Raw genomic sequence first — 25,826 nt, 5'->3', positions numbered from 1 at the left:
GTTTAAATGAATACAGTTTGTGTGTTGTTATTTCGGGCATAAGCTAGCCGGGCAGGCGGCCGGGGTGCTGGGGACTCAGCCCTGCCGCTCCTATTACTACAAAATAGTATCAAATTATGAATATGTGTGTGTCTCATGGTAAGTTTACCAAGATATTTTCCAGGAAGCAAAGTCATTTAAAGCCAATAGATATTATTTTGGGATAAGAGTCCCACCACAAGAGTGCCAGCACTGGTGTAGAAAGCAATATATCTTTAAAAATGAAGCTTGTTCATTTTAAATGGACATCAGAAAGCAGGAGTGTAGAGCTAGCCACACTAGTTAGCCATACAGGCCGGGCAGTGGTGGCATACACCTTTAATCCCAGCACTCGAAAGACTGAGGCAGATGGGTCTCTGTATGTTCAAGGCCACCCTGGGCTACACGAGACTGAATCTGTCTAAAAGAGAAACAGAGCTCACACCTTTAATATCAGTACTTGGGAGGGAGTTACATGCCTTTAATCCTAACACTAGAAATGGATACAAGAAGGGATATTGCTGGACAAAGAGAGGATTATTAGATGGGAAGAGACAGGAGCTCAGGATTCGGTCTGAGGACTTGCAAGACAGAATACCCCATTTGGTCTCTGGATTTGGTAGACATAAGAACTAGTGGCTGCCTGCTCTGCTTCTCTGATCTTCAGGCACGCTCTGTTTGTTAGATCACAAACAAAATATCACCACATTTCCTTAAGAATTCTCTAGATCTGCTGGGTCAGCTCAATATCAATAAATGCTGCATGTGGTGAGATCTAATTCTCTATATTTGTTGATATTGGATGTTTCTCCCTAAAGCATTTCTTCTTCTATATCGTTTCTCTGACTTTAGCCTTCTAAATTTTCTTTTGAGGAATGTGTCTTTTGACTGTTCCATCATAAATGTAACCAGCTGAAAGTCATCTGCATGATACATTAGAAACTGATCTGATAACCGCCCCTGCGGAGGGCAGAAGACAGTGAGGGAACAGGAACACGTGGAGTCAGGAGAGTCGGGTGGTGTTTCTCGAACAGGGATCTGGATTCGTGGGGGGATGCTGTTTATTCAGGAGGCCCAACACACATGTCTCTGTGTGTAAATTATCATTTTCTTTAAATTGCTGATCCTCGTTTCAACAGTCAGGTACTGTCATACTAGAGTGGGCAGTTAAAATGCAGGCGAGAGCAGAGCGTGAATAAAAGATATTGCCTGGACAGGAGGACAAAAGCTTAAAGACAGAGAGGGACTAGCAGCAGCCCTGAGTCCTGCTAGAAAACTAGAAGTCCATGGTGAGGGTATAAATAACAGGGTTGAGTTAGGATAACAACATGAGCACACAGAATCAGCACATACACACACATAGTGTCAGTCTATGAGGAAGCATGCAGAAGAATACAGAGAAGGCTAAAAAAAATTGAGCTTCCTGGTGTCCCTGAAACGATAGCCACCTCCCAAGATTATAAATGCACTATGATTAAATTTCTACCACAGGAGAAAAGGAATTATTACCTATCTGGGTGCTGTGCTCTTTGTTCTCTGAGTTCTGGAGGGAAGCTTCAGAAAACTCAGGAAGTAAACAACTCCCAAGGCTCAGGAAGCTCCTGAAACTGACTAAATGAATAAGGCACCTTAATCCCCAAGTTATATAAGCAGTAAAGACTGCTGAGAGGATTCAGACCAGATCATCTGCCTAGAAAAAACTCTGACCTATTGAACTGCATGCAATTCGTGCAGAGAATCAAGGGCTGAAGTTTTGCAGGTCATCGCCTATGCTAGAATGGACTTTTAATGATGTCCATGCTCCTATAACAAACCCATCACTCATTCTTCTGCATGTAACCACAGTGAGCTCACTGTTTCACCAAGTGGACCATGGCAGTATTGTGATCCTGGCCTATCATTAATTCTCTATCTGCAGTAAGTACATCTTTACTTACATCTCCGTAGGAATGGTGGCAAAGAATGCTGGGTTATTTCTTTCATTATTTTACTAAACACTCTTTTTCTCTTAAGGAATAGGTCAGGCTCCTTAAATGATGAGCTGGTTACGTTACAGCATCAGCTTGATACAGCCTAGACACATCTGAGAAGGGGGTGGGGATACCTCATTTTTTCTTCCATCAGATTGGTCTATTGAACACTAGTGAGATATTGTCTTAATTTCTAATTGGTGTTAAGAAGCACACTTAACTGTGAGCAGGATCATATCCAGGCAACTGGGCCTGGACTGTATACGGAAGGTAGCTGGGCAAGTTAGAGGCAACAAGCCAGAAAGCAGTGTTCTTCTGCTGATTATGTCTCAAGTTCCTGTCTTAGGTTCCTGTCTTGGCTTCTCTGTACCTAGTAAGATGAGATTAGCCCTCTCCTCCTCAAGTTCTTTTGGTCATGGCGTTTTTCAGAGCAACAGAATAGCAAGCGAGAGCACACGCATACCTAAAAGCAGACGCACTGACTCGCAAATCTGGGAGTTGATATAAAGTGACAAGCTGGGAAGGACCCAGGCCACTGGATCTGCAATTGTGCCGAAGGTTGTTCCGAGTTAATTACATTCTCGTGAGCATTAACAGCTGGAGGTTGGCACTAATCAGGGTTCTTTCTGTACCACCATGGCAATTACATTAATCCAGTTTTATCACTCAGAATTCAGGTCAGATAGATTGATGAAAACTTTTTAATTCCACAGAGTATCTTGAACTGTGTGTCTCAGTCACAAGGTGAATGTCCCACAACCCAGGATACAGTGGGCACACCCCTGCTGTCCTGACGAAAACACTGTACAAACAGTGCCCCTGTAATAGGTGACTATGTTAATGGGCTTTTCTTTGTCTTAAATGATACACAAATCCATTTTTATGAGAATAGGAGATGGTCTAATGAAAACGCCAAAATTGTCTTTAAATAAAAAATGTCTTTTGGTCTATTTCTATTCCATGGATGACAAGCTTCAAAACCACGGCCATTCCCAGCTAATCCTCAACAGCTTTATCCCCACCAGATGCAGAGACACAAAGCCGGTTTCTGCCAATGGCTACTGAGGAAGTTCTCATCACCTACTAATCCCGAAGGATCTGAATACAATTACATTTTAATCTGAGGCTTTAGAACGAGAATAGAAATGAGAGGCACAGCTTCATTTGTATCCCACATTCCAGAAGCACAACTTTAAATTTCCTTTTGAATTTTGAGGCCCTGCACAACAACACAGCTATCATCGAATTCTCCAGGACCTTCTCCTGACCTGGCATAGCAACCACAGGTATGGTCCAATTGGCAAAGTTTGCATGGGACATGCACGCTCTGCACCAATACTCACATTAGCATCATTGTGCCTGAAGCTGCATCAGCCGCTCAAACAGCTCCTCGATCCAGCAGCTACTTTGTGGCTGAGAAGGGGTGATACAGAAAACCTGTCATTCACTAGGGAGAAATCTTAGCTCTGAAAGAGGTAGATATGCTAATTGCCTTGATTTGATCAATAGACTAGAAGTATACACATTGAGATTCACACTGTGCTGTAATTATTAATGGATTATTGATCAATTAAAATGAAAATCAGAGTGTTTGGATGTAACTCAGGTGATTAGATGCTTGTCCTGCATACATGAAACCCTTGTAATGACCCCCCTAACATTACTTAATTAGTTAATATAATTTATACTAAGAAAGTATCATATTAGCAAGCACTGGGAATATGCCTCAGTGGGTGTTGTTGCTGTGTGCTTGCTGTGCCAACATGATGACCTGAGTTCAGCAGTCAGCATCAAGCAAAAGCTCAGTAAGGCTAACCGTGGAAGCCAGGTGTGGCCAGAGGTCATTTTTAAACCTAGCTGTAGGTAGGTGGGGCCGTGGATATAGGAGGGGCCTCAGAGCTCAGAGACCAACCACTCTAGCAGTAATGGTCACTGCAGGTTCGATGAAGAGATCTTGTTTTAAAAATAAAGTGGAGAGCAATTGAGGAGGCAATCTCTCTGATCTTCGTGCACACACAGGAGAGAGAGAGAGAGAGAGAGAGAGAGAGAGAGAGAGAGAGAGAGAGAGAGAGAGAGAAACAGGAGTGGGTGCGGAGAGAGGAAGAAAGTGGGTGGAGAAACTCCTTAGTTTCATGCCAGCTCCCAAATACTGTAACAGTTAATTTTCATTACCTTGGGTAGTATTTAAGAAAGTGCTTTTCACGTTGAAATTGTCAGCAATTCTAGATGAGTATAGTCCCAAAGTGCCTGAAAACAATGGAATCTGAAATCTCTTTGGATTCTTCATTTCTGAACTCCCAAACAAGCTGAATTGGCTAATTTCATCTTGCCACAAAGATAGTCATAGAAGCTTTGCAATCCTGATCCCCATGCAGAAAAAAAAAATGTCTATTTTTAACTCTCCCCCACAATGAGTGAGTCCCCATGCCAGGGGGCTATGCATCTGTGAATACAAAGCATGTGCCCATTTTTGAAGGAACCACACTGAGCCCCTTGTCAGCCTGAGGAATGTTTAGACATGTGGCTTCTATAAAATGAGGACAGCAGCTAGCTCTACAAGCCCCCGTCTTCAAAACCTATCTCAAACTCCTTCAAAAATGCTATTTTAGTAAGATTATTGGGCCTTCCAGCTAAACCAAAGGAACACAATATAAACTGTCTTAGCTAAAAATGGAGAAGCAGGCTGGTAGAAGGATGGAACCCATCCCTTACAAGACAACACAGCATCCCACGAAAAGGCAGCCTGTTCCCGAGATGAGAGGACCGAAGTAGCTTTGCTTTTATCATTTCCATCTGGACAACTATGAATTACTACTGCCTTTCATTTCCTCAACCTCAAAGCTTGCTATAAAATACCTCCAAAGATTCCTATCGCCAGGAATGAATCCTGAGTGCTTCCTAAGTACTGAGGCCTTTTATTTCAAAATGCAAGACGGTAGGAGAGTCTATAGGGAGGCCACAGCAGGAGCTGGCAAAAGAATTAGGAAGAAGTGGAAAGCTCAAAATGCAAGAAGCAAAAGGAATTGGTCAAGAGCCCCAGCCATGCTCCTCTGGAAGCAGAAAAGACTTTGAAGGAAGAAGCAAAGGCCTCATGATTTTTCCATCAGTGCCTTTTTTTTTCCAAATTAGATCCACTAGCAAGTCTTCTGCAGCTCTGGGGCATCAGCTTGAAAAGTAAAGCAATTGGATATCATCCCTTTAAAATATCATTCAATTAGATCTTTTGTAATACATACAACGTAAGGAGATAGCCTTACTGATTCTAAAGGAATTGCTAGTGCATTTCATCAAAGGCACAATAATGGGAACATCGATTCACTCTCACCACAAACATCTCCCTGTGATGCTGCACTTACCTTAATGCCGGTACTTTTCATTTTCCCTAGAAGAAAGCAGCTGCCTCCACGCATGCACACCAGAGAGAGCCCTAGCCTGAAACAGCACGTTTGTATATCAATCCCAGCTACCCTGGTATCTTCATTTGCTACTGCACAGACAGAGCATCACTCTTCTGGACTCTATACCACTACATTACCACCCAAAATAAAGGAAAAAAACTCCCCCGCATTAGACAGGGAGAGGTGTTTTATGCCGCCCCTGCAAATGTTGCCAGGGGCTTCACGTCCCTCCTCGTGCCATTTATTCAAAGGAAGAATGGCCACGGACTTGATAGAAGCCCTGGTAGAATAGTCAGCCACTTTCAGCAGAAGGTGTCAACAAGAAAAAGTACCGAAGGAATAACATATCTGGAAATGTGCGGTGTGATTAGGAAAATCCATCAACACCCGCTGCCATGTTACAAATATTTATTCTGAGTGAGAAAAAAAAAGTCATCAAGTCTGAGAATATCTTGGAGGCATTACATCCACAAACATACTCCATGAGCAATGCCCCTGAAATTCTTGGTGCTGTGGAAATGGAGGAAAAGGACACAGGGAATAACACGAGACATAGTGCATTTGCTTTAACGACCTCTTGGTGTGAGGGGTCTGTTGCCTCTAACCTAGCTTGCCTCTGTTAAAATATACTTTAAGTGCTTTGGGCTTCATCTAAATGAATTATCAACCAGCCGTTTAACAACATCCAAGTAATTTATTTTTCTTTCAACATAGCTTCAAATTTTCTGGCTACACTAAGCATCGAAGCTCACAGACTGCCTGACATTTGGCTAAGTCTTTCACACAATATCCACTTGATGCCATGAAAGAAACATATTTGCAATGGTTTGCGCTCTGCAAATGTCATGCAGGGGTCCTTAGGGGATTGCACTAAGCACCTGGTGCCCACCATGAGGTTCTGCTAACGAGAGATGCAAAGGTTATGTTGAAATTATTGTTTAAAGGTGCTGACATCACACACACACATTCCCCGCCACATATTTAAAGTAGATACTGAAGAGCAACTGTTTCAGGTCCTTGGAGAGCAGAGAGAAGAAACAATTTCATTCGGACTATTCTGTGACTATCTTTGTGCGAGATAGTTCTTGCAATTATCTTTTTCCTTTGACTGATTGATCCCATAATATTATTGCATAAACAGTTGGCATATGAACTAAGGTCCTGGGAGGTGATAGGAAATATGATGAGAATAATGTAATCTCTATTATGAAATACAAGTTGAACAAATATAATAGGTTCAGTTCTGCAGCATTTAAACATCCATTCAATGATGGAGTCACCTAACAGATATTCAGCAACAAGATAAAATAGTAGCTCCTACCTTACAGATTGGGAAGAAGAAATTAAGGAAAAGATGCAGCCCAACTTCTTATGTTGCAGCTAAATTGGAGAATACTAGATGAAGGTTGGCAATAGTGTGTAGTGGCATTTCATTTGTATTTCAATAAATACAAGTTATTTATTTATTTAATAAATAAAGCTTGCCTGAAGGCGAGAAAAGTAAAACAGCCACACAGGCCAGCCTTACAGACCAGGCAGCAATGACACATACCTTTAATCCCAGTAGCCACACTAGCTTGCCATAGAAACCAGGCAGTAGTGGCGCAAGCCCTTAATCCCAGAACTGGAGAGGAATATAAAATGGGAGGAGACAGCTCTCAGTCTCAGTCTCATGCTGAGGTTTCCTGGAGGCAGGACCACCATTTTTGAACTGAGGTCAAGGTAAAAAGCCAGTGGCTTCTGACCTTTTGGTCGAACCCCAATATCTGTCTCTGAGTTTTTATCAATGGTGCTTCAGTAGCAGATAAAAATCAGGAGTTCTTTATAAGGTATGTTGAAGTTTCTGAAGCATGTCAGTGGCATTGTCAAGTACACAGCAGAACACATGGATTTTCAGGTTGAGAGAGAAGAGCTCTGGGGCCACCAAACCTTTAACTCATGTTCAGAAAATACCAGAGACTTTCTTGACGCTTCCCTTTCACCCCTAGAAAGTAAGAGTATACTAAAATCTCACCAAATCGAGACAGTGGAGTATGAAGGAATGCACCCTAGATACAGAAGCTGACAGTAGTCATTCTCACTCCGTTCCCCCAGCTCCAAGATGGAAGAGGATGGACAAGAACACTGACTTCCTGCACCTTTGTTAGCGGGTGTCACTACAAAACCACAGTGATGACGCCCCTCTTACCGACCTCACAGTGACTTAGAAAACAAAGTGAAGTGATTAAATGTTAGAGGAAGTCAATATAAGACTGTGAATGAAAAATAAATATTGCCAATAATATATATATTGACACTGAAGAGTAAGAAAGCAAAGTTCATTGCCAAAGACAAAACCAACATGGTTGGAATAATGAAATATCGCCAATTCTCTCCAAAATCTGAGCTGAGCAAACAAGTACTTTTCACAGAGAAGGCCCCAGGCGACAACTTATAAACATGAGCAGTGTTTGTTCACCTTCTGGTCCAAGCTGTAGGCCAGCACCCAGTCCTCCTGCTTGGGATGGAAGAGCAGGCTCTGGATGTAGAATGTGAGCCGGTATTTCTGGTAAGTTGCCCCTTCGTCCGAGCTGATCAAGATACTGCTCTCCATCTCGGGATCGCTGAGAAGCATGATCTAATGACAAAGCAGAGGCAGAAGTAAGGATGGGATTAATAGGGTGGAATGAGCAAGAACAATACGATATACATCGTTCCTTTCTCCCCAGATTTACTGAGCTGGAATAGGGTGTGAGTCTAGGTCTAGGTACGAAAGGAGGTTTCAGTTTGTACTAATTAATCGTCGAAGTGATGAGCACAGGAATGATGTTCCTCACCCTTTGACACCAGTTCTAACTCAATGATACCTTTGTTAGAGAAATTTCCCAAAGCACAAATCCACAGAGGTCCTTTAGGAAATACTGCTGCCCTGGGGTTGACACCCAAGCCAAGTAAAAAAAGAGGGCGATCCAAAGGCTTTGGCATCAGGAAAGTTTGCATCTCAAAAGTCTTATATGTATTTATGGCATGGGAAAACTCTTAAACTGTGGGAGTCTTGGTTTCTTCAATATTAACTTGAGTCTGACATTACCCGAAGTACCCTTCAACACATGATATAAGTTGCGTTTCTTTCTTTGTTTTTGTTTTCTATTTTAACTTTTTATTTTTTCTTTGTAGATTTCATATCCTGCATCTCGATCCCACTCACCTCCCTATTGCTTTGAATCCATCCTCTGCCCTTGAAGCCAACTCCCCTCAGGTCAAATAAAATTTAAAAGAAAAGAAAAATCTCATCATGGGCTTTGTGGTATAACAACAGTGAGTCACAAATGTACACTTCGGTCCATACATCACATCTGCAAGTGATCACTGCAGCAAGTCATTGGTCTGCTTTGGGGCCTCTGGTTTCTGCTCCGCTAGCCACACTAGGCCCTCACTTGGTCTCCTCTTGGCTGTCCTGTTCTTGCCCTGTGGAGATTCTGTAGTTTGGGGTTTGCTGGACCAGCACCTTCACGAGCTCCAGCAGCTCAGAGATCAGTGGATGTTGGGAAGGGCAAACTTGTGGTCCTGCTTCCGAGTCTCAGTGGTGGGGTCAGTGAACCAGTTCTCCCTCATCCTCATCCGCAGGTGAGCTCTCCAGCACTGTTCCGGCTAACACAGCTGATGCAGCCGTGGCTCAGCCTTTAAAGGCTAGGCTCATGATCAGAATGCGAACTGTGCTCTTGACCAAGGCATTGTTTGGACTGCTATTTAACATTCTGTCCAAGGTGGTTCAGCTCCTACCCAGAGTGCTTGGATGGCATTTACTACCTTGGATATGGTTGCCTTTGTAGTGCTTAAGGCCATTGGACAGACACTGACACTCTTTAGTATTTGGCGACTTTCCCTGTCCTTTCTGAAGGAATCTCTTTCTGGAACACCACACTCATCTGTTCTTCCTTCTTATCTTTTGAATATTGGACTTTTCTTGATTTTTCTTTAAATGTGACATTTCATTTTGACCCTCTCTCTTACTCAGTACTACTTTCATTCTCTATTCCTTTCCTTCCCTTTTCAGTTGGCATCTTCCAGCATACATTAAGTCTCCAAATGAGCATCACTCATCCCAGACTCGATCTTAGTTTCAGGACTGTGAGCACAGCCATCCACAGTTCTCTGCTTTGATACTTTATTCAGAAAACCTAGAATACAAAACACCCCAGAGTGGTACTTCAGCTACTCAGTACTTCCACAGCCACTCATAGGAAGGAGTGTGCCAGCATTGATGTCTGTCTTCTTTCTCTCATTCTTCTCCTAAATCCAGTCTTGTCTTTTGAGTGGTGTGTGTTTGTCATGTGTGTGTGTGTGTTTGTCGTGTGTGTGTGTGTGTTATAGGTATACTTGGAGGCTGTGCCCTGCCCCCTGCATGCAGAGGACAGACATTTTGTATCTCTTATATTAGGTTTTGAAACAGGGTTTCTCACTGAACAGAAATCTCACTATTTTGGATAGGATACCTGGCCAGTGATCTCCCAGAATCCTCCTGTGTCCCTTTCCCAGCACTGCAGTTACCAAGCATGTACGGTCAGGCCGGACTTTTATGTGGTACTCTTCATAGTGTGGGACGTGCCTCTGCCACCGCCTGTGGACTGACTTCTGGTCGAATCCCAACATCGAATCTGTTTTCTTCCTGATCGTTGCTATTATTCACAGTAAGAAAACTGAACTCAGTCAAAAACTTCTACAAGTTGCTATTGTCCGCAGAGTGACTGACTGAGCAAGCACATCTATCTCCTACTAAAATCCTACCCTTGTGGTGTACGGCCAACCATTGTTCAGACTAACATTACATGGTGTAAAACATGGGGGCTGGATAACAAAAATAAAGTTTAAAAAAACAGGAACAAAAACAAAAAACAAACAAAAGAAAAACCTTGTCTATGTTTTGTAAAATAAAACTGTTAACTAGCATGCTTTTTAAAAGCAAGCTCTTGAAGGGGTCTTTTAATTGCTGAGATTCACAATTCTTTTTCTCTTTTGTCCCTTCCCTCCTTCCAAAATAAGATCAGGCTTTTTCTCAAATACTTGCTTTGACGTAATTGAGATAAGTCATCATTAGTTATCAATAAGTTTTTTTTCCTTTTTAATGGATGCAGTTCAATAACCTTTTCATTCGTATGTGAAAATCCAGGGCAAAGCTCTTGTACGGACTAGTAGACACGCAGCAGTCTCTTCCTCCTGTGAACTCTAAAGGGACAGGGGACCCTCGTGGGAGGGCCGAGCTGTAAGAGGACACTAGGAGAGATACTTGCAGGGCTTGTAGAGTCTGAGAGCATAGGCAACCAGGTAAGAACAATGGTATCTACCCACTGGGTTGGTCATGCACTGTGCAAGGAAATCATCATCCCTGGCACAGAAGAATTAAACTGCTTATTTTATGCAGAAATAAAAAGCTCCATGCCTACGATTTTAATTAGAAGATAAGGCCACCATCCTCAATGGACTTTATTTTATACCCCATGAGTTGCAACATTCTGTATAAAACTTGCCATCAAATATCTTGTACAATGAATTCTCTTCCTTTTAGCTCTGTCTCTTTCTGTGTGTACTCATGTTTGCACACACACACTATGTACACACATACACAGAAGTGTACACACCAACACTAACACATGCACAGACCCTGCATACACATATGTATATGTGTATATATATACATATGTATATATATACATATGTATATATATATATATATAAATATATATACATATGTATATATATACATATGTATATATATATATATATAAATGAATTTAGGAGGGATAGCGCAGAGGTAGAGTGTCTAGCTATAGAAATCAATGTACATATAATAAGGCATATTGACAGGGTGCAGGGCTTTTACAGAACTTCTGTTTGCAAGAGTACATTTTTATTGCAACCTTTCTCTGACTCGCTCTTCCAAAAACCTTTTATATACTTGGATCTCTGCAGCTTTGTCTCTTTCATGGCTCCGATGTCTCAATCCTGCTTTCTGAGAAGAATGAAAGAACGGGGAAATGTAGCCTACACTTTTAACCAGTGCAAGGAGTGTCACCTGATATTTCATCCAAACCTCACATAATCCCCATGAAACAAGTGTGGTTATTGCACTTTGCACATACGGAAACTGAAGCTTGAAAAGACAGCAATTTCCTCATTATGCCCTGAAGTCCTGCAATCCTGCCAGCTCCCCAGAACACACACCGAGTCCTCCGTGCTTTCTTAAAACATGTCTACAAAATTCACTGAAAAAAAAAAAAACAGTAGCCTTAAGAAACCCTTACTCCTAGAACTCACTTTCTACCTCTGACCTAGAGGACAAGAACTCAATTAATAAGAATCAAATAATTAAAAAAAAAAAGCACAATGTTACCTGTTGGTGCTGGGAAAAATGAGAACATACTACTAGCATAAGTAAGCCAGGAAATGCTGTGTCCTGAGTTAAGACTCAGGGTAAACTGTGCTTTACACGTCATTATGCCAAATATATAGAGGAGATAATCTCATGCCACACAAATTATCATCTTACACCTGTCAGAATGGCTAAAATCAAAAATACCAATGATAGCCTCTGCTGGAGAGGTTGTGGAGGAAGGGGTTCCCTCATCCATTGCTGGTGGGAATGCAAACTTGTGCAACCACTTTGGAAAGCAGTGTTTCGGTTTCTCAGGAAATTCGGGATCAACCTACCCCTGGACCCAGCAATACCACTCTTGGGAGTATACCCAAGAGATGCCCGATCATATGACAGGGGCATTTGTTCAACTATGTTCATAGCAGCATTATTTGTAATAGCCAGAACTTGGAAACAACCTAGATGTGCTTCAATGGAAGAATGGATGAAGAAAGTGTGGAATATATACACATTAGAGTACTACTCAGCAGTAAAAAACAAGGACTTCTCAAATTTTGCATGCAAATGGATGGAAATAGAAAATACTATCCTGAGTGAGGTAACACAGACCCAAAAAGATGAACATGGGATGCACTCACTCATAATTGGTTTCTAGCCACAAATAAAGGTCAGTGAGTCTTTATTTTGATATCCTAAAGAAGCTAAATAAGAAGGTGAACCCAAAGAAAAACATATAGCTATCCTCCTGGGTAGGGGAAGTAGACAAGATTGACAGGCAAAAAATCAGGATCTTAAGGGTGGGGTGGGAGGGGGGTAAGGGGAGATGGGGAGAAAAAAGTGAGAAGGGTTGGATGGGGAGAACTTGGGGCAACGGGATGATTGGGATACAGGAAGGTAGGATAGGGGAGCAGGGAAGCACATATCTTAATTAAGGGAGCCATCGTAGGGTTGGGTAGAGACTTGGACCTAGAGGGGCTTCCAGGTGCCTAAGGAGAGGTCCCCAGTTAGTTCCTGGGGCAGCTGAAGATAGGGAACCTGAAATGACCCTATCCTATAGCCTTACTGATGAATATTTTGCATATCACCATAGAACCTTCATCTGGCGATGGACCCACACTGGAACACTGGACTGAGCTCCCAAAGTCCCAATGAGGAACAGAAGGAGGGAGAAGATGAGCAAGGAAGACAAATTTTATTGTTAAGTGAAGGTTTCTATCCAAAGTTCTATGAGGTCAAAGCATTAAGTGGTGTAATGAGAGAGATACAAGGAGTGGAAATGATCCTGTCGAATTGAAAGTCTGCATCAGTCCTCGGAGGGATTTTTTAACAGCATTCCAATTAAATAATCTGTAGACTAGGCATTTATGAACTAGCCATGAGACTCTTGGTAAGGGTAAGAGAGGTAGGCTTTGCAGAAGCAAAGGAGCGGAGCGTCTTCGCCTCTCCGTTCGTAATTGTTAGTGTGCAGGCACAGAAGCTGCAGTGGGGGCTGTTGAGGTTGTGTGCATTCTGTATTTTTATAGTTTTGACAATGTGAAAGGGACAGGGTGAAGAGAAAACCTGTGGAGGGCTTTCTTGGGTCTTGTTTTGCTTTTGCTTCCTTCTGCTTTGATTCGCTATCTAGCTTATCCTTACATAAAATCTGCACTAGGGAGCTGGGCATCGTGATTCATTCCTATAATCTACCACTTAGAAGACGGAGGCCTGAGGATCAGGAGTTCAAGGTCATCTCAATTACATAGGGATTGAGACCAGCCTGGGCCATGTGAAACTCTGTTTAAAAACAAAAACAGATGTGCAATGGATATTGGAGAAGGAGGGGGAGCTAGGTTATCAAATTATTAATGGGATGGACTCTGGGTGTAGGTGTCTTGAATGCGAATGTTCAGTTTGTTACCCCACTTGAAAACACAAGGATGTTACTGAATTTTTCCACCTTTCTCATCTCCAGGAGGAGGAGATATTAATGGACCCCCACCAGAGTGTTGATTACAGGATTAAATGAGATAAGCGTGGGAGCCCAGCAGAGTGCAAGGCACACAGCCACGAAATATGTAACATCTTTATGTCTAAATAACCCATGATAAATGTACAATTAAGACCAGAAGGGAGGAAAACGAGACTGGATATGATAGAAGTGATCTGGAGAACAGCTCTATGCTGATGCATAGAAAGGGAGGAGCCAAGGCGTTGCCTTCCAAAGTATAAAAAGTTCTAGCTCTGTAAGAAGGAAAATTCTAGAGATCTGAAGAGCAGGAGTGTGCACATATTAACAATGCTGTATTATACAATGATGTATGGGAGAGAGTCCTGGGCATTTGTTAAGCAGGTAAAATTTTCTCTTTATGTCTGTGGTGCGCGTGTGTGGGGGGGATGAATTCATCATAACTAAAAATTTAGAAGAATCAAAAAGAAAACAGCACATATTGAATTTGACATTAATTTAGGTCTCTTTTTGCATGACTGAATAATAATTGTCCATACACTATTAGGAAATAGCAGCATTGCTTCTGCTATGAATGAAAACCAGTGGTATGTCAATTTGCTCAATACAATTGTTACTTTAAAGGGCCACTCTCATCTCACCCTGAGAGGGGGTAGTCCATGGGGGTCTGAAACATACCAATGCCTTATTGGTGACAGTCTTGGGCATCCAGTCTCTAAGGTTTGGACCATCCCATGAATTGCCTGGGCTTCAGTGAGTGAGACTGAAGCTTTGGCATTCACCAACACACAAATGCTGCAACACCTTCCGTTTCTTGTTTATAATGCCTTTTATAGGGCAACTTTGGGAAAGCTGAACAACATCGGCCCTAAGTGTGCATTCCAAATTGTAAAAGATGCAGGTGGAAAACAGGAATCAAGCTCCTGGCTGAGTCTAACAACATCACCAACAAATGTTACTATTCAATTACCTCGTCTATGTTTCTCTCTAATGCAACCTATGGCAGGTGGTGAAAGCTAAACACTCTGTCTCTCATTCTACCCTGATGTCCCCCAAATCCAGGAAACAACTCTGTTCTGTGTTCTGAGAAGAGTTCAGAACAGGAGTAAGCAGACTATTCTCCTAACAAAAAAGAAAGATGCTATGATTTACTATGCAATTGACTCCTAATGGTAGACACTTAGTGCATTTAGTGATCAATAAGGAAAGGCAATAATATCAATATAGACTTGCAAAGAGTGTAAGAGAGATGGTAGCATAACTGACCCCCAAAGCATGCTGATGTAATTGCTATGTTGCTGAGGGTAGACTTTCACACACACAGATTCTATGCAGACATTCCCCTTCTCTGTTTTTTTTTTTTTGTTTGGCCCAGCCTTCAGTGGTAATTCTCCATACAGAGATAAGGGAAACAGAACGTGCAGATATTTCAACTGCCAAAGCTGTCTTGAGAGAAGTTTCTGCTATCTGGCTGGAAGGGATCAGGGATGCTGGTAACCACGTGACAATGCACAGACCACGAACAATAAAGATTACCCAACACAAACTGTCACTGAATGTCAGTAGTGCCAGTTGAGGAATTGTGCTGAGAGTTATTTATATGTATGTTTATGTTCAATTGTGATTAGACTATTCAAAAGGGAAATAAATTTTAAAGATAGAACATCAACATATACTTAGGCTTACATATAGTCTCTTTTACCTGGTATCATTGTATATGTTGTTTTATTCACCAAGATTACAACTCCCCAGTTTCTGTCCCAATATAGTGTAATTGTATTAAGCCTAAGTGTCCCTCAATAGCTCAAAATACTTGCTACATGGTCTTAAGGACTGAGGTCAATTCTCAGAACCCAAAGTCAAATGAGAGAACCCACCTGCATACCGTGGCAAGTGACCCCTTAGCACATAGGCACACACAAATAAATAAATACATTCCATATTTTAAAAAGCACTTGTATTTTAATTCCTTCACTCTGGGTATCATGTTGAGCAGAAAGCAGCTGATGGTGGGAAATATAGGCAGAGAAAGAATAAAGAAGACCGAGTGGACAGAGGAGGGCTCCGTACCACAATGCAGTGCAAAGGTGCCAAGAGGTGGGCAGATTCGCTGTAGTTAATAGATGAAAATCCCAAATAGTCTGCTTACAACCAGTAAGCCAATACATGCAGTGTTAAAGGAAGAAACACAATACACCAAAAGGTTCTGAACTTCTACATGTATCTTGGTTTACTTATAATCATGGAATAATTATAGTATTGGAAATTGTCCAGATTTGTGGATTTTTGAACCTGAAGAAAAAGAAAAGAAGAAAAAAAAAGATGTAATTAGGACTTTTGAAGCAGAAAAGCCAGAGGAGGACTAGCTCGAAGACTTTGACAAAATGGAGTTGGTTTGATATGTCTAATTCATATTCAAATGCGGTGTTAGAGGAGGGTGCAGAAGGATCATCTTCAGGAGAGTGGGCTGGGCTGCAGAAATGACGTTAGGGCATCTGCGTCTACACAGGACCAAGCCCTGTGCATCTGAAGTCACCATGGCAGCTGCATCTACACAGGACCAAGCAGTGTGCATCTGCAGTCACCATGGCAGCTGCATCTGAACAGGACCAAGCAGTGGCATCTGCAGTCACCATGGCAGCAAGCAGAGATAAGTCCAGATAGAAAAAGGAGTTTTATGGAGCAAAAAGTAGTAAGGAGGGGCTCTGAAGAGAGAACTCATACAATGGGGCACTCTTGAACCTACAAAAATAAAGCACCTGGCAAGATGGTGTTCAATTACATCAAATGCAGCTAAAAAGTCTTAAAATGTGAGTCTATCCTTCCTCAGTCTTCCCTTTTCCTCATTTGACCTTTCCATGGCTTCAACTGCCTGAGGTAAGTGGCTATCCAAAAATATTAGATGGAAAATTCCAGAAGCAAACAGCACACCACTCTGAAGAGTACAGGGAAATCTCAAATTGTCTGACTCTATTCTATCCAACATCTGAGCCATCCTTTTGTCCAGAGTGTCCATGCTGTGGATGTGTGTGTATTTGTATGTATGTATATATGTAAATATCCACACTCATTAGTCCTATGGTACTCATGGCTAACAGATCAACTGTCTAGGCGTTTTGATACTTCCGTTCAGCTCATCACTATTTTACTTAGTCACAGCCCCAAGGCAGACACTAAGTCGTTGCAATTGTTCTACTGTATCCTTGGTTATTAACAATCTCTTACTATGCTTAATTTATAAAATGAACTTTATCATAAGAACAAATGTATGTGGGTATAAAAGGGTAAAAATAGCTAGATATGTTTAGGAACAGGCCATGATCCACTAGTTTGTATGCAAACATTAAAATTAGTTTAAAACACACTCACAGGAATAAAACAAACATAGTAGATAGGCTTTGTTACCCTCGGGCTTCCACTATGTGTGCCTGTGAGGGGAGGGGAAAGAACTAGAGAGATTTGTCCATTAAAATTAGCACCAAGGAGTATATTAGTGACCACAACAGAGGCTGAGAGTGAACTAGGTGGGCAGGCCGTGTTGATTCAAGTATAAGATGGCCTGGTCACCCAGTATGGAACAAGCTTCATAAATATTCATTTCTTTGACCCTGAAAATTCTAGTCTAGGATTCTATCCAAGGAAACAATCAGAGACCCAATAAAAGGTTTATGCACCTGTATGTTCATCTTATGTTATTTATAATAATATGGAATTGGAAATAACCCAGATATTTGATAGGACTATGAATAAATAAAGTATAGCAAATCCATTTAGTGGAATATTACACAGCTATTATACTTCAAACAGTTTCATGGCACACAGAAGAGAACCATGTTTTGAAAGTGCTTGAAAAGCAGACTGGTCATACATAAAGCAGAATCTCAGTTTTGTGAAAATTGTTTACACTTCGTGTAGGTGTATCTATATAAATCACTTAGTGAAAAACATGTACATGTTAAGCATGATTATCCTTGAGTAGCGAGATCATGACTATTTTATTTTTATTTTCTGAAATTGTTCATTGTCATGCACATGCACGCATGTGTGCACACACGTGCACACACACGCGTGCTCATACACACCAAAACTCTGTTCTTCCAATTCTCAGTGTTATAAACAATACTGTGCTATGCTTTCTTGTTTAGCCAATGTCATGAACACATGCTGCTCACAGTGCAGGGCAGTTATGACATGAGGAGGATGGGGTGAAGAGCGTTCCCCTGTGTATAGTCACCTCATCACTCAGAGAGTGATGCTTCTGGTCCCTCTCCTGAACCCAAATATCTTTCACTTTAACCTCTAGCTTTCCAAACTTCCTTACCTACTCCATGCAAGTTCAGCTCTGACTGTTCCATCCCCCCTTTCCCAAAGGCTCCAATCCCATCTCCCTGTTCTGAAAATCCCAATGACATGCCAGACCCTTCTCAAGTCAGTCTTGGCTATTTTTCATCCCGCCCTCTTTGTGTTCTCACTAGTTCAACTATCGGGCTCCTGCAAGGTTTTAGAGATGATCAGCTTATTCTGACATTCTCTGCTAATACCATTCATTTATTAGAAAGCCCAAAGGTTGGTATTTCTGGTTTATCACTGTTCTAGGCAAGAAAACAAGTTCCAGCCCATAAAAACTTGGCACACTTTGATTAGAGGTGCTGTCTCTCTGCTAGCCTGGGTGGATCAGGTCCACTTGCATTAAATGGCACCCAATGGCCCCACCCACTCCTCTCCTGTCAGAGACTGACATGGAGAACTGGATAGATTCCTAGGAACATTATTTCTCAGCAAGATATATCTCCAATATTTAATAAAAGCAAGGCTAACCTCAGGGGAGAAGAAAAAAGAAGTTCTACAATTTGAAGAAAAAATGAATAAAAAGGAGACAAAATTGGTTTAGAAGTAAATTTACTTATTTTTGATGTTTTAGTTTAGTTTGACCTAGAGTATTTTGCTGGTCAGTTGCACAAAAGGAAGCTACAAGCCCAGATGTGTGCTCCTGGATTCAGGCTGGGAGTCTGAGGAATGAGTTCAGCTGGACAGAAGGTGTGCGCTCGGCATGACTTTGTTGCAGACATAGGTGTGGAGCTAGGCGTATTTGGTTTTGAGAAGCAGCTGATGAGTTGAATCAAGCCAGTCCGAGGTGTTTGCTATTTCAAGCATCCAAGTTGCTACCACATATGTCTGGGGTCACAATGGGAGCTCAGAATTACAAGTGCAATTTAAAGCCTCAAACCAGAAAGGCAACGGAGATAGAAAAATGATAAAAAAAAAAAAATGCCAGCCAGCACGTCTATTGTCCACCACAAAACAAACTTCATTTACAAGCATCTTGTTGAAGCTGTGTGGGAGGGAGATGCTGAAAAGATCTGGGCGCACAGGGGATGGTAGACGGAAATTAATTGCACAGTATCTATTCTGGCTAATTTAAGAATGGCAGATTGCTACTGATACAGACAGTATTTATTTAGTGGGACTCTCTTCAGTGGCTCATCTCATAAACTGCTGGGAACAAAGAGAGGAAGGAGTGGTGACTTTCATAAGGTCACCTGCTACCCTCTTTCTCCAGGGGAATCTTTAATTCTCCCGAGAATCCTCTAACTTGGACTATGTGGCGGGGAGGGGGGATGTAACTAGATATTTGGAAAGGTCTCTGGACTTAGGAAAGTTAGAATGAGCTCTTGGTTATGACAGAGGCAGCAATCAGGGAGCGAGTGTTCATGCTCAGACGTCACCTGTTCTATGTAGCTGAAAATTCTATTCCAGTTAGCCGTGAGGTCAAAGGTAGTTCTAGAGCACTGTCTCTCCTAGGAACCATATCACATCAGAGTTCAATGATGCATTCCATCTACAGCCTGCAGGGTGTAGAGAGGCCCTGCACACAGCCGAATGCAAGAATCAAGAGCTAGGGTCACTGTATGCTGCATCCATACTTTGATCCAATATTCCCCACCAGAAAAAGACACCCCATGAGATGCTGATCCCTTCTCCCAGAGGGGAGATATCTCACTCCCCAAACATGTAAAAGAAAAGATGACAGATTATGTCACCGGCTGACCCTTGTTTATAGACCTTGGAAGGTCTGTGCTCTCTGTCCACAGATCAGGACCCCCACTACACACACACCCTCATGCTTGCCCCTGGTTATATAGTATTGGAGCCTTTGACGTTCCTCCGGAGGTTTTTTTTTTTGGCTCCTCTCTCCTTTAATCCTCCTGTACTCTGAGGAAGGCAGGTAGGCATTCTCACCCTTCTCTGTCTGAGTAGAATCCTGTAACAGAGTATCAGAAACAAGGAGACTATTACTCTTTCCTCAGAGTTACTGATGCTGGAAAACTCAAGGTCAGGTTCACTGTGGCCCCTCCGAAGAGGGTGCCAAGCGCTTTTGTAGGGTGCTACCTTTAGGACTTAACCACTTCCCCCAAGTCCTCAGTATCTAACACAATCACACTGATGGGATGTCAAATCGGAAATAAATTATGGTAGGCCCTGTTCAGTTTATGGGGGCCCTGCACCGGTTCCCTGGCATTGTTATAATTAGTAACCATAAATTATGTGATTTAAATATCTTACGTATCTGAAGCACAGAGGTTTAACCAGGTATGGATGGAATCGAAGTGCCCATTAGGCTACCTCACTGAGAGGGCCTCGAGGAGAGTCTGTTTCCCTAGCTTTAGAGACTGCTGTGTTTCTTAGTTCCAAGCCTGCACCTCTCTCCAAATTCAGGTACAATCTGCCCAGTCCAGTGTCCATCATGCTGCTCATGGACACTGCTCTCCCACCATCCTCTTGCCCAAGTCCAAAGACACTTTTGGTTATCTGATAATCCAGACTGTTGCCCAGTGAAGGCTAACAGATTCACAACAAATATTACACCCAGAGCTTGCATTTCACCTTGTCTCATAAGATGACATACTTCAGGTCTTGGAGATCAGGACATCTTGAGGAAACCTTAGATTTGCCTACCACACCCCCTTCCGCAAAGGAAACATTGGGACTTGGCAGTTTACTAGAAGTTACAACTTCTATCCAAGGTCAGGAGGCAAGCTCAGACTCCGTTTTACCTCCTGAGTTAAGTGCCTTTAGCCTTCTTGCTGTGCTCAGTATCAGTGGCACGGAAGGAGAAAGAGGACAGAGCTAGGCAAAGACGAGAAGGTAAGTGAAAACAGAGGCAGGAAGGAGCAGCAGCAGGAGGGAGGAGGATGTCCTGCCCCATAGCTCACTGTCCGCAGGTGCCCCTGTGCCACCCTGTGTTCACTGGAATCCTACTTCTATGGGACCATCCCTTCCGCATTCTGGACTAGTGTGTACGTGTGCCTTTTTCATGTTGGGTTTCACAATGATTTCGCTATGTGGGGTTGTTTCCTCTCTTTCTCAACGTGAAACAGAAGGGTGGGGGTGGGGGATGAGGAGGTAGCAATTTTGCCAGGCAGGTACTCCCTGTAATGATCCATCATCCCATGCCAGGTGGTCCCCAGACTAGCAGGGAAGAGAAAACCACAATAACAGTAATAAACGGGAAAGGGACCCTGCAGGTAAAGACATAACACGAGCTACAGCTGTCTCTGCCACGGAGGTGGGAAGAGGCCGGAGAGGGAATAGAGAAGTTACCAGACAGACAAGCATCCAAAGTCTGCAGGTTTCTATCTTACCCCTGTGACTGTTCTCAGCCTGGGTATATGTTTGTGTGTGTGTGTGTGTGTGTGTGTGTGTGTGTGTGTGTGTGTGTGTGTGTGCGTGCTAGTGTATGTGTGTTGCTTCCTTTCCTCCCTACACAAGAAAAGAAAAGGAAACACCACCACACATACCTTCGCTAACTTTTGTTGTTGTTAGGTACACAGAAACCCATTTGTCACAAGGTCCAACTGCCACTTGTGATTTCAGAGCTCGGCAAAGGATCCACCCCTACAGTGATTTAGATTAATCACTTCTCATTAAGAGCCAATAAACACCCTGCATTCAGAGTGCTCCTAGCTGCCACAACCCACTGTCGCCATGTATAATTGCCAAAAGGGAAGGCAGAGGCACACCAGAGAGTTGTCAAATGTAATTTATAGGTTTTTAAGATCTAATCATTTTCTATAATATTAGATTAAATGACAGTCTATATTAAAGAGGAAATTACATTTCACCTTGATTTCTTCCTCCCCTCCCCCTTCCTAACAAGGGGTTTTTTAAAGGATCTAATCCCACAGCTAAGGGCCAGAAAGTGTCCTTGACAATGCACTTGAGGAGAATACACACAGGACTTTCCTGCCCCCACCAGGCTATCAGGAGAGGCAGGAGAAGAGATGAATAGAAAGTTCTCTTAACTGATCTAACTGCACTCAGGAGCTCTCCTGCCATCCCCTACTTCTACCTGAGTTGGGTCATCTTACTCTAATGGAATTCACCACAACTCCAGGGAATTTATTTGGATGTTTCCAGTGTGAAGGATCAGCCCAGAGTAAACCCAAACCATACCGAATCTCATCACTAAGGAAATGGGATCTCATAGACTGTGGATTTGCATCTGGCCATCCAACTCTGCACTGGACTAAAGGACTTATGTATTTATTTTGGCTCTGCCTATGATAAACACTAGGCATCAAAACTAAAAAGATGAGTGAAAAGACTGTAAACCCCTTCTATCACTCACTTAGTCACCTGACTGCTGGGTTTTAGTTTTTCTCAACTCTAAGATTGAAGCCACAATGCTTCCTACAACCACTGCTGTGGCTTGGGGCCAAGGAGAGAGAATAATAATATTTAGAAACACTCACAAATGCATATAGGGGGTCTTTTGCATATCCAGGCTTCATTGTGTTTCCATATAGTTATGATGTATGAAGATGTGGACAAAACAAAGTCAGCTAGGGTAAGAAGAGGTGCCACACGGAAGCCATGGCCAAGATGGAAGATATCAAGAGAGTGAAGACTGATAGCCACCCTAGTAGAAGATGTGAGTGATGTCCACCGCACATGAAAGGACCAGGATGCTGCGATATGCTTGATATTTATTCATAGTGCCAGGCAGAGACCAAATTCTATAGCATGGCTCTAATGTGCCTTCTTACACTGGCTCCAACAGATCTTTCTTTCCCCTTGTCCCAGGATCATTAGAGGGAAGAACCATTCAATTCTATTTCCCAAATCTCCTGCTTTCCCACCTGGACAAACCACTGCTAAGAGGTCATTCCTAGCCCTAGAAATTCCTCTTTCTATTGTATACTGTGAAAGCCCATCTAAGCCATATCCAAAGGACCCCACCTCTAAGAAAGCTCTACTAATCGTCCATCAGCACTTTAGATGCTGATGACAGCAACCTCTAGAACTCACGGCAACCTGCTTATGTTACATGTAAGCTCTGGGCAGCTGGGAAATTCCCATCTTCCTTTTCTGCAGTGTGTCGCAGTGACTATTTTTCAGAGAAGTTCCACAAGCAGTATGGCTGTGTTCGTGGTATCTGCACACATAATCCTAGTGTCTGGCCTCTCTGCAGAGCCATTAGACACGAGGAGGGCCACCAGATGTGAAGAAAACCTTTTACTGCTTCTGTTCACCAGGGACACAAGTCATCCTGAATCCAATGGCCAAGTTCATTATTCAGCCAATCCTATGTCCAATGAGGGGAAAGGTTACAAGCCTACTCCATGGTCGATACAAATACCACACAAAAATTCCATTACCAGGTTGGAGAGATAGATCATACGGCAAAGTAGGGCCTCTGTCTGATTCTCAAAACTCATGTAAAAAAGACCAGGCATGGTAGTACGCACTTGAACTCCCACACTGGAAAGGCAGAGACAAGAGGACCCATGGAGATTGCTGGCCTGTCTAGACAAACCAGTGGGTTCAGGCCCCAGGAAGAGACTAACTCAAAATTTAACTTGGTTGACTCCTGAAGAATAACATTATGAATAGACCCTTGGCTCCCAAATATATACAAAGACACATATACATATGTACTTGAACAAACACATGTACCCTCAAACATGGAAATCTACACACACACAAATACACATAATTTCAAAAACATAAAACAAGAAAAATTTAAAAATTTCACTCATGTATATGTAACTAAATGAATAAAAAGCAGATAAACCAATACATATTCATGTTGTTCATAGAAGCACTACTCACAAAATATGATCAAGACATATGAAAATAGCCCAAGAGTTCATCAATGGATGAATGGCTAAGCAAACTGTGGTACACCATAGAACATTACTTAGCCATAAAAGGAAATGGAGTATTGATACATGCTATAATATGGATGAACCTTAAAATATGATGAGCAGTGGAAACAGGCCAGGCACAGTAGTTCACACATTTTTTTGACTCCATTTATGTGAAACACCCAGATAGATAAATGCACAGAGTCAGAACACAGGCCACTGAGCACCAGAAATTGGTGGCCTAGAGAATGAGATCACTCCTCACTGGTTGCAGAATATTGGGGTGGGGGAGTAAAGAATTTTGAAAGCAGAAATGGGCGATAGCTGAACATCAGTGTGCATGGACCAGGCTTACTGTTCACTTTGAAAAGGCTACAGCTGCTGCCTTGTGTGGAAAAAAAAAAACTTAGTAAACTTAGAATGCTAAGTTGAAGATGTTAGTAAATACACAATGTCTCTGTGACTAGTCTGACAACAAACCCATCAGCATCAGCTGGAGGAGGGAAACAACAATTTTAGTATACTTGAGCTAAGGAGATGTAGCAGGCTCTGGCCAGCACCACAGGGAAACCTGCAAGGCTGGAGCAGCCCCTTAGTCCCTAGACGGTGAACCATGCTCTCTTCTCACTGATGCCAAATCCCAATGCTGGCTGATAGAGCTGCCTGTGCAAGCCATGGTTCCACGAGCCCCCTTCTTTGTTCTGAAAAAAAAAATAGCATCACTAAGAGGTTTAATTAACAAGCAGAGGCCTCTCTTGCCTCTATGCTGAACTCAAATGCTCTCATTTTAAAGAATGGTGCACTGGCACTTGCTTTATACAGCTTTATGAAGCATGTGTTATAAAAGTATCTCACCCATACGGCTCTTTAATACCATGGCAGTCCGCTCCATTCAATCCCATAAAATCCCAGCAATATTTAAGTGTTAAAGGTGACTTTCACTGTGATATTTATTATTGGATAATGAAAAATGGCATAGATAGCCTTCAAAACCCCAGGCAATGGAATGAGCCATGTCTTCTAGTCTTTTAATAACAGGACCATCATATTTTTGGAAATAGTACAGATCTCTGAGAGTGCCTTCTGAGATTCCATCTTGGAAGTAGAAGGGTTTTGTTTTTGTTTTGCTTTGCTTTGTTTTACGATTTTTCTTTTATTGACTCTGCCCCACACCATAAAAAAAGTTAATTGGTTAAATGTGTGGAACTTCCTTCTATACCAAACTGAAGAAATCTGATTGCTTTGACTTCCAGATGTGAGCAAAAGTTCATAAGGTTTGCCAGGCAATGGTGGCGCACGCCTTTAATCCCAGCACTCGGGAGGTAGAGGCAGGCAGATCTCTGTGAGTTCGAGACCAGTCTGGTCTACAGAGCTAGTTCCAGGACAGGCTCCAAAGCCACAGAGAAACCCTGTCTCAAAAAACAAACAAAAAAAAAAGTTCATAAGGTTCTTGGTCTGCCCTTGTACTTCCGGGGATTCCCAAAGAATCCAATATAGAAAACCATCAGAATCCAGTGCAAATGCACTCTGTGCCACTGTGTCCAGCTCCAGATCCCACCGGCTCCTGGGTCCTACTTCTCTAGATATTTGTGTCTTCCAGCCTGTGACTGTCTTGGAAGCAGAGACAATGTCTGATTTATTCTTCTTATCCCCAGTATCCAGTACAACATCGGGTATATTGCAGATGCTAATAGTTATGTCGCAGTCAAAAACAGTTAACTAACTGAGAGACTAGTACAGAGCAGAAAGCAAACACCAAGATGATCTGCTTCAACTATTTAAATAGTTGTAACAGTGTGTAACACCGCAGTGAAGTGCAGAACCCTCTGAAGTGCTTGTTAACCCATGCATTACTGGATCCTTCTATATTCTAAAACAGGATGCAGTCCTTGGACCTGCCTTTAGCAATGACTGGATATTCTCACCCAATTATGAGTGCCCCTGCTTTAATCGCACGCAGCAAGGAATCCACTCTGGCTTCCAGCTCCCTGAAGA

General features: G+C 42.4%; 1 protein-coding gene across 1 annotated transcript in view; it reads right to left on the bottom strand.

Moving 5' to 3' along the window:
* The window catches only part of Sorcs3 (sortilin related VPS10 domain containing receptor 3), a 624,914-nt gene that overhangs the window by 285,235 nt on the left and 313,853 nt on the right, over positions 1-25,826 (bottom strand). Inside the window, exon 4 of the mRNA XM_005352452.2 lies at positions 7,845-8,003. Coding sequence (XP_005352509.1) covers positions 7,845-8,003 — 159 coding nt within the window. The remainder of the gene's footprint in view (positions 1-7,844; positions 8,004-25,826) is intronic.

This window comes from Microtus ochrogaster, chromosome 8, assembly GCF_000317375.1.
Source record: "Microtus ochrogaster isolate Prairie Vole_2 chromosome 8, MicOch1.0, whole genome shotgun sequence".
Taxonomy (NCBI): domain Eukaryota; kingdom Metazoa; phylum Chordata; class Mammalia; order Rodentia; family Cricetidae; genus Microtus; species Microtus ochrogaster.
This window is presented reverse-complemented; position numbering and strand designations above follow the sequence as displayed.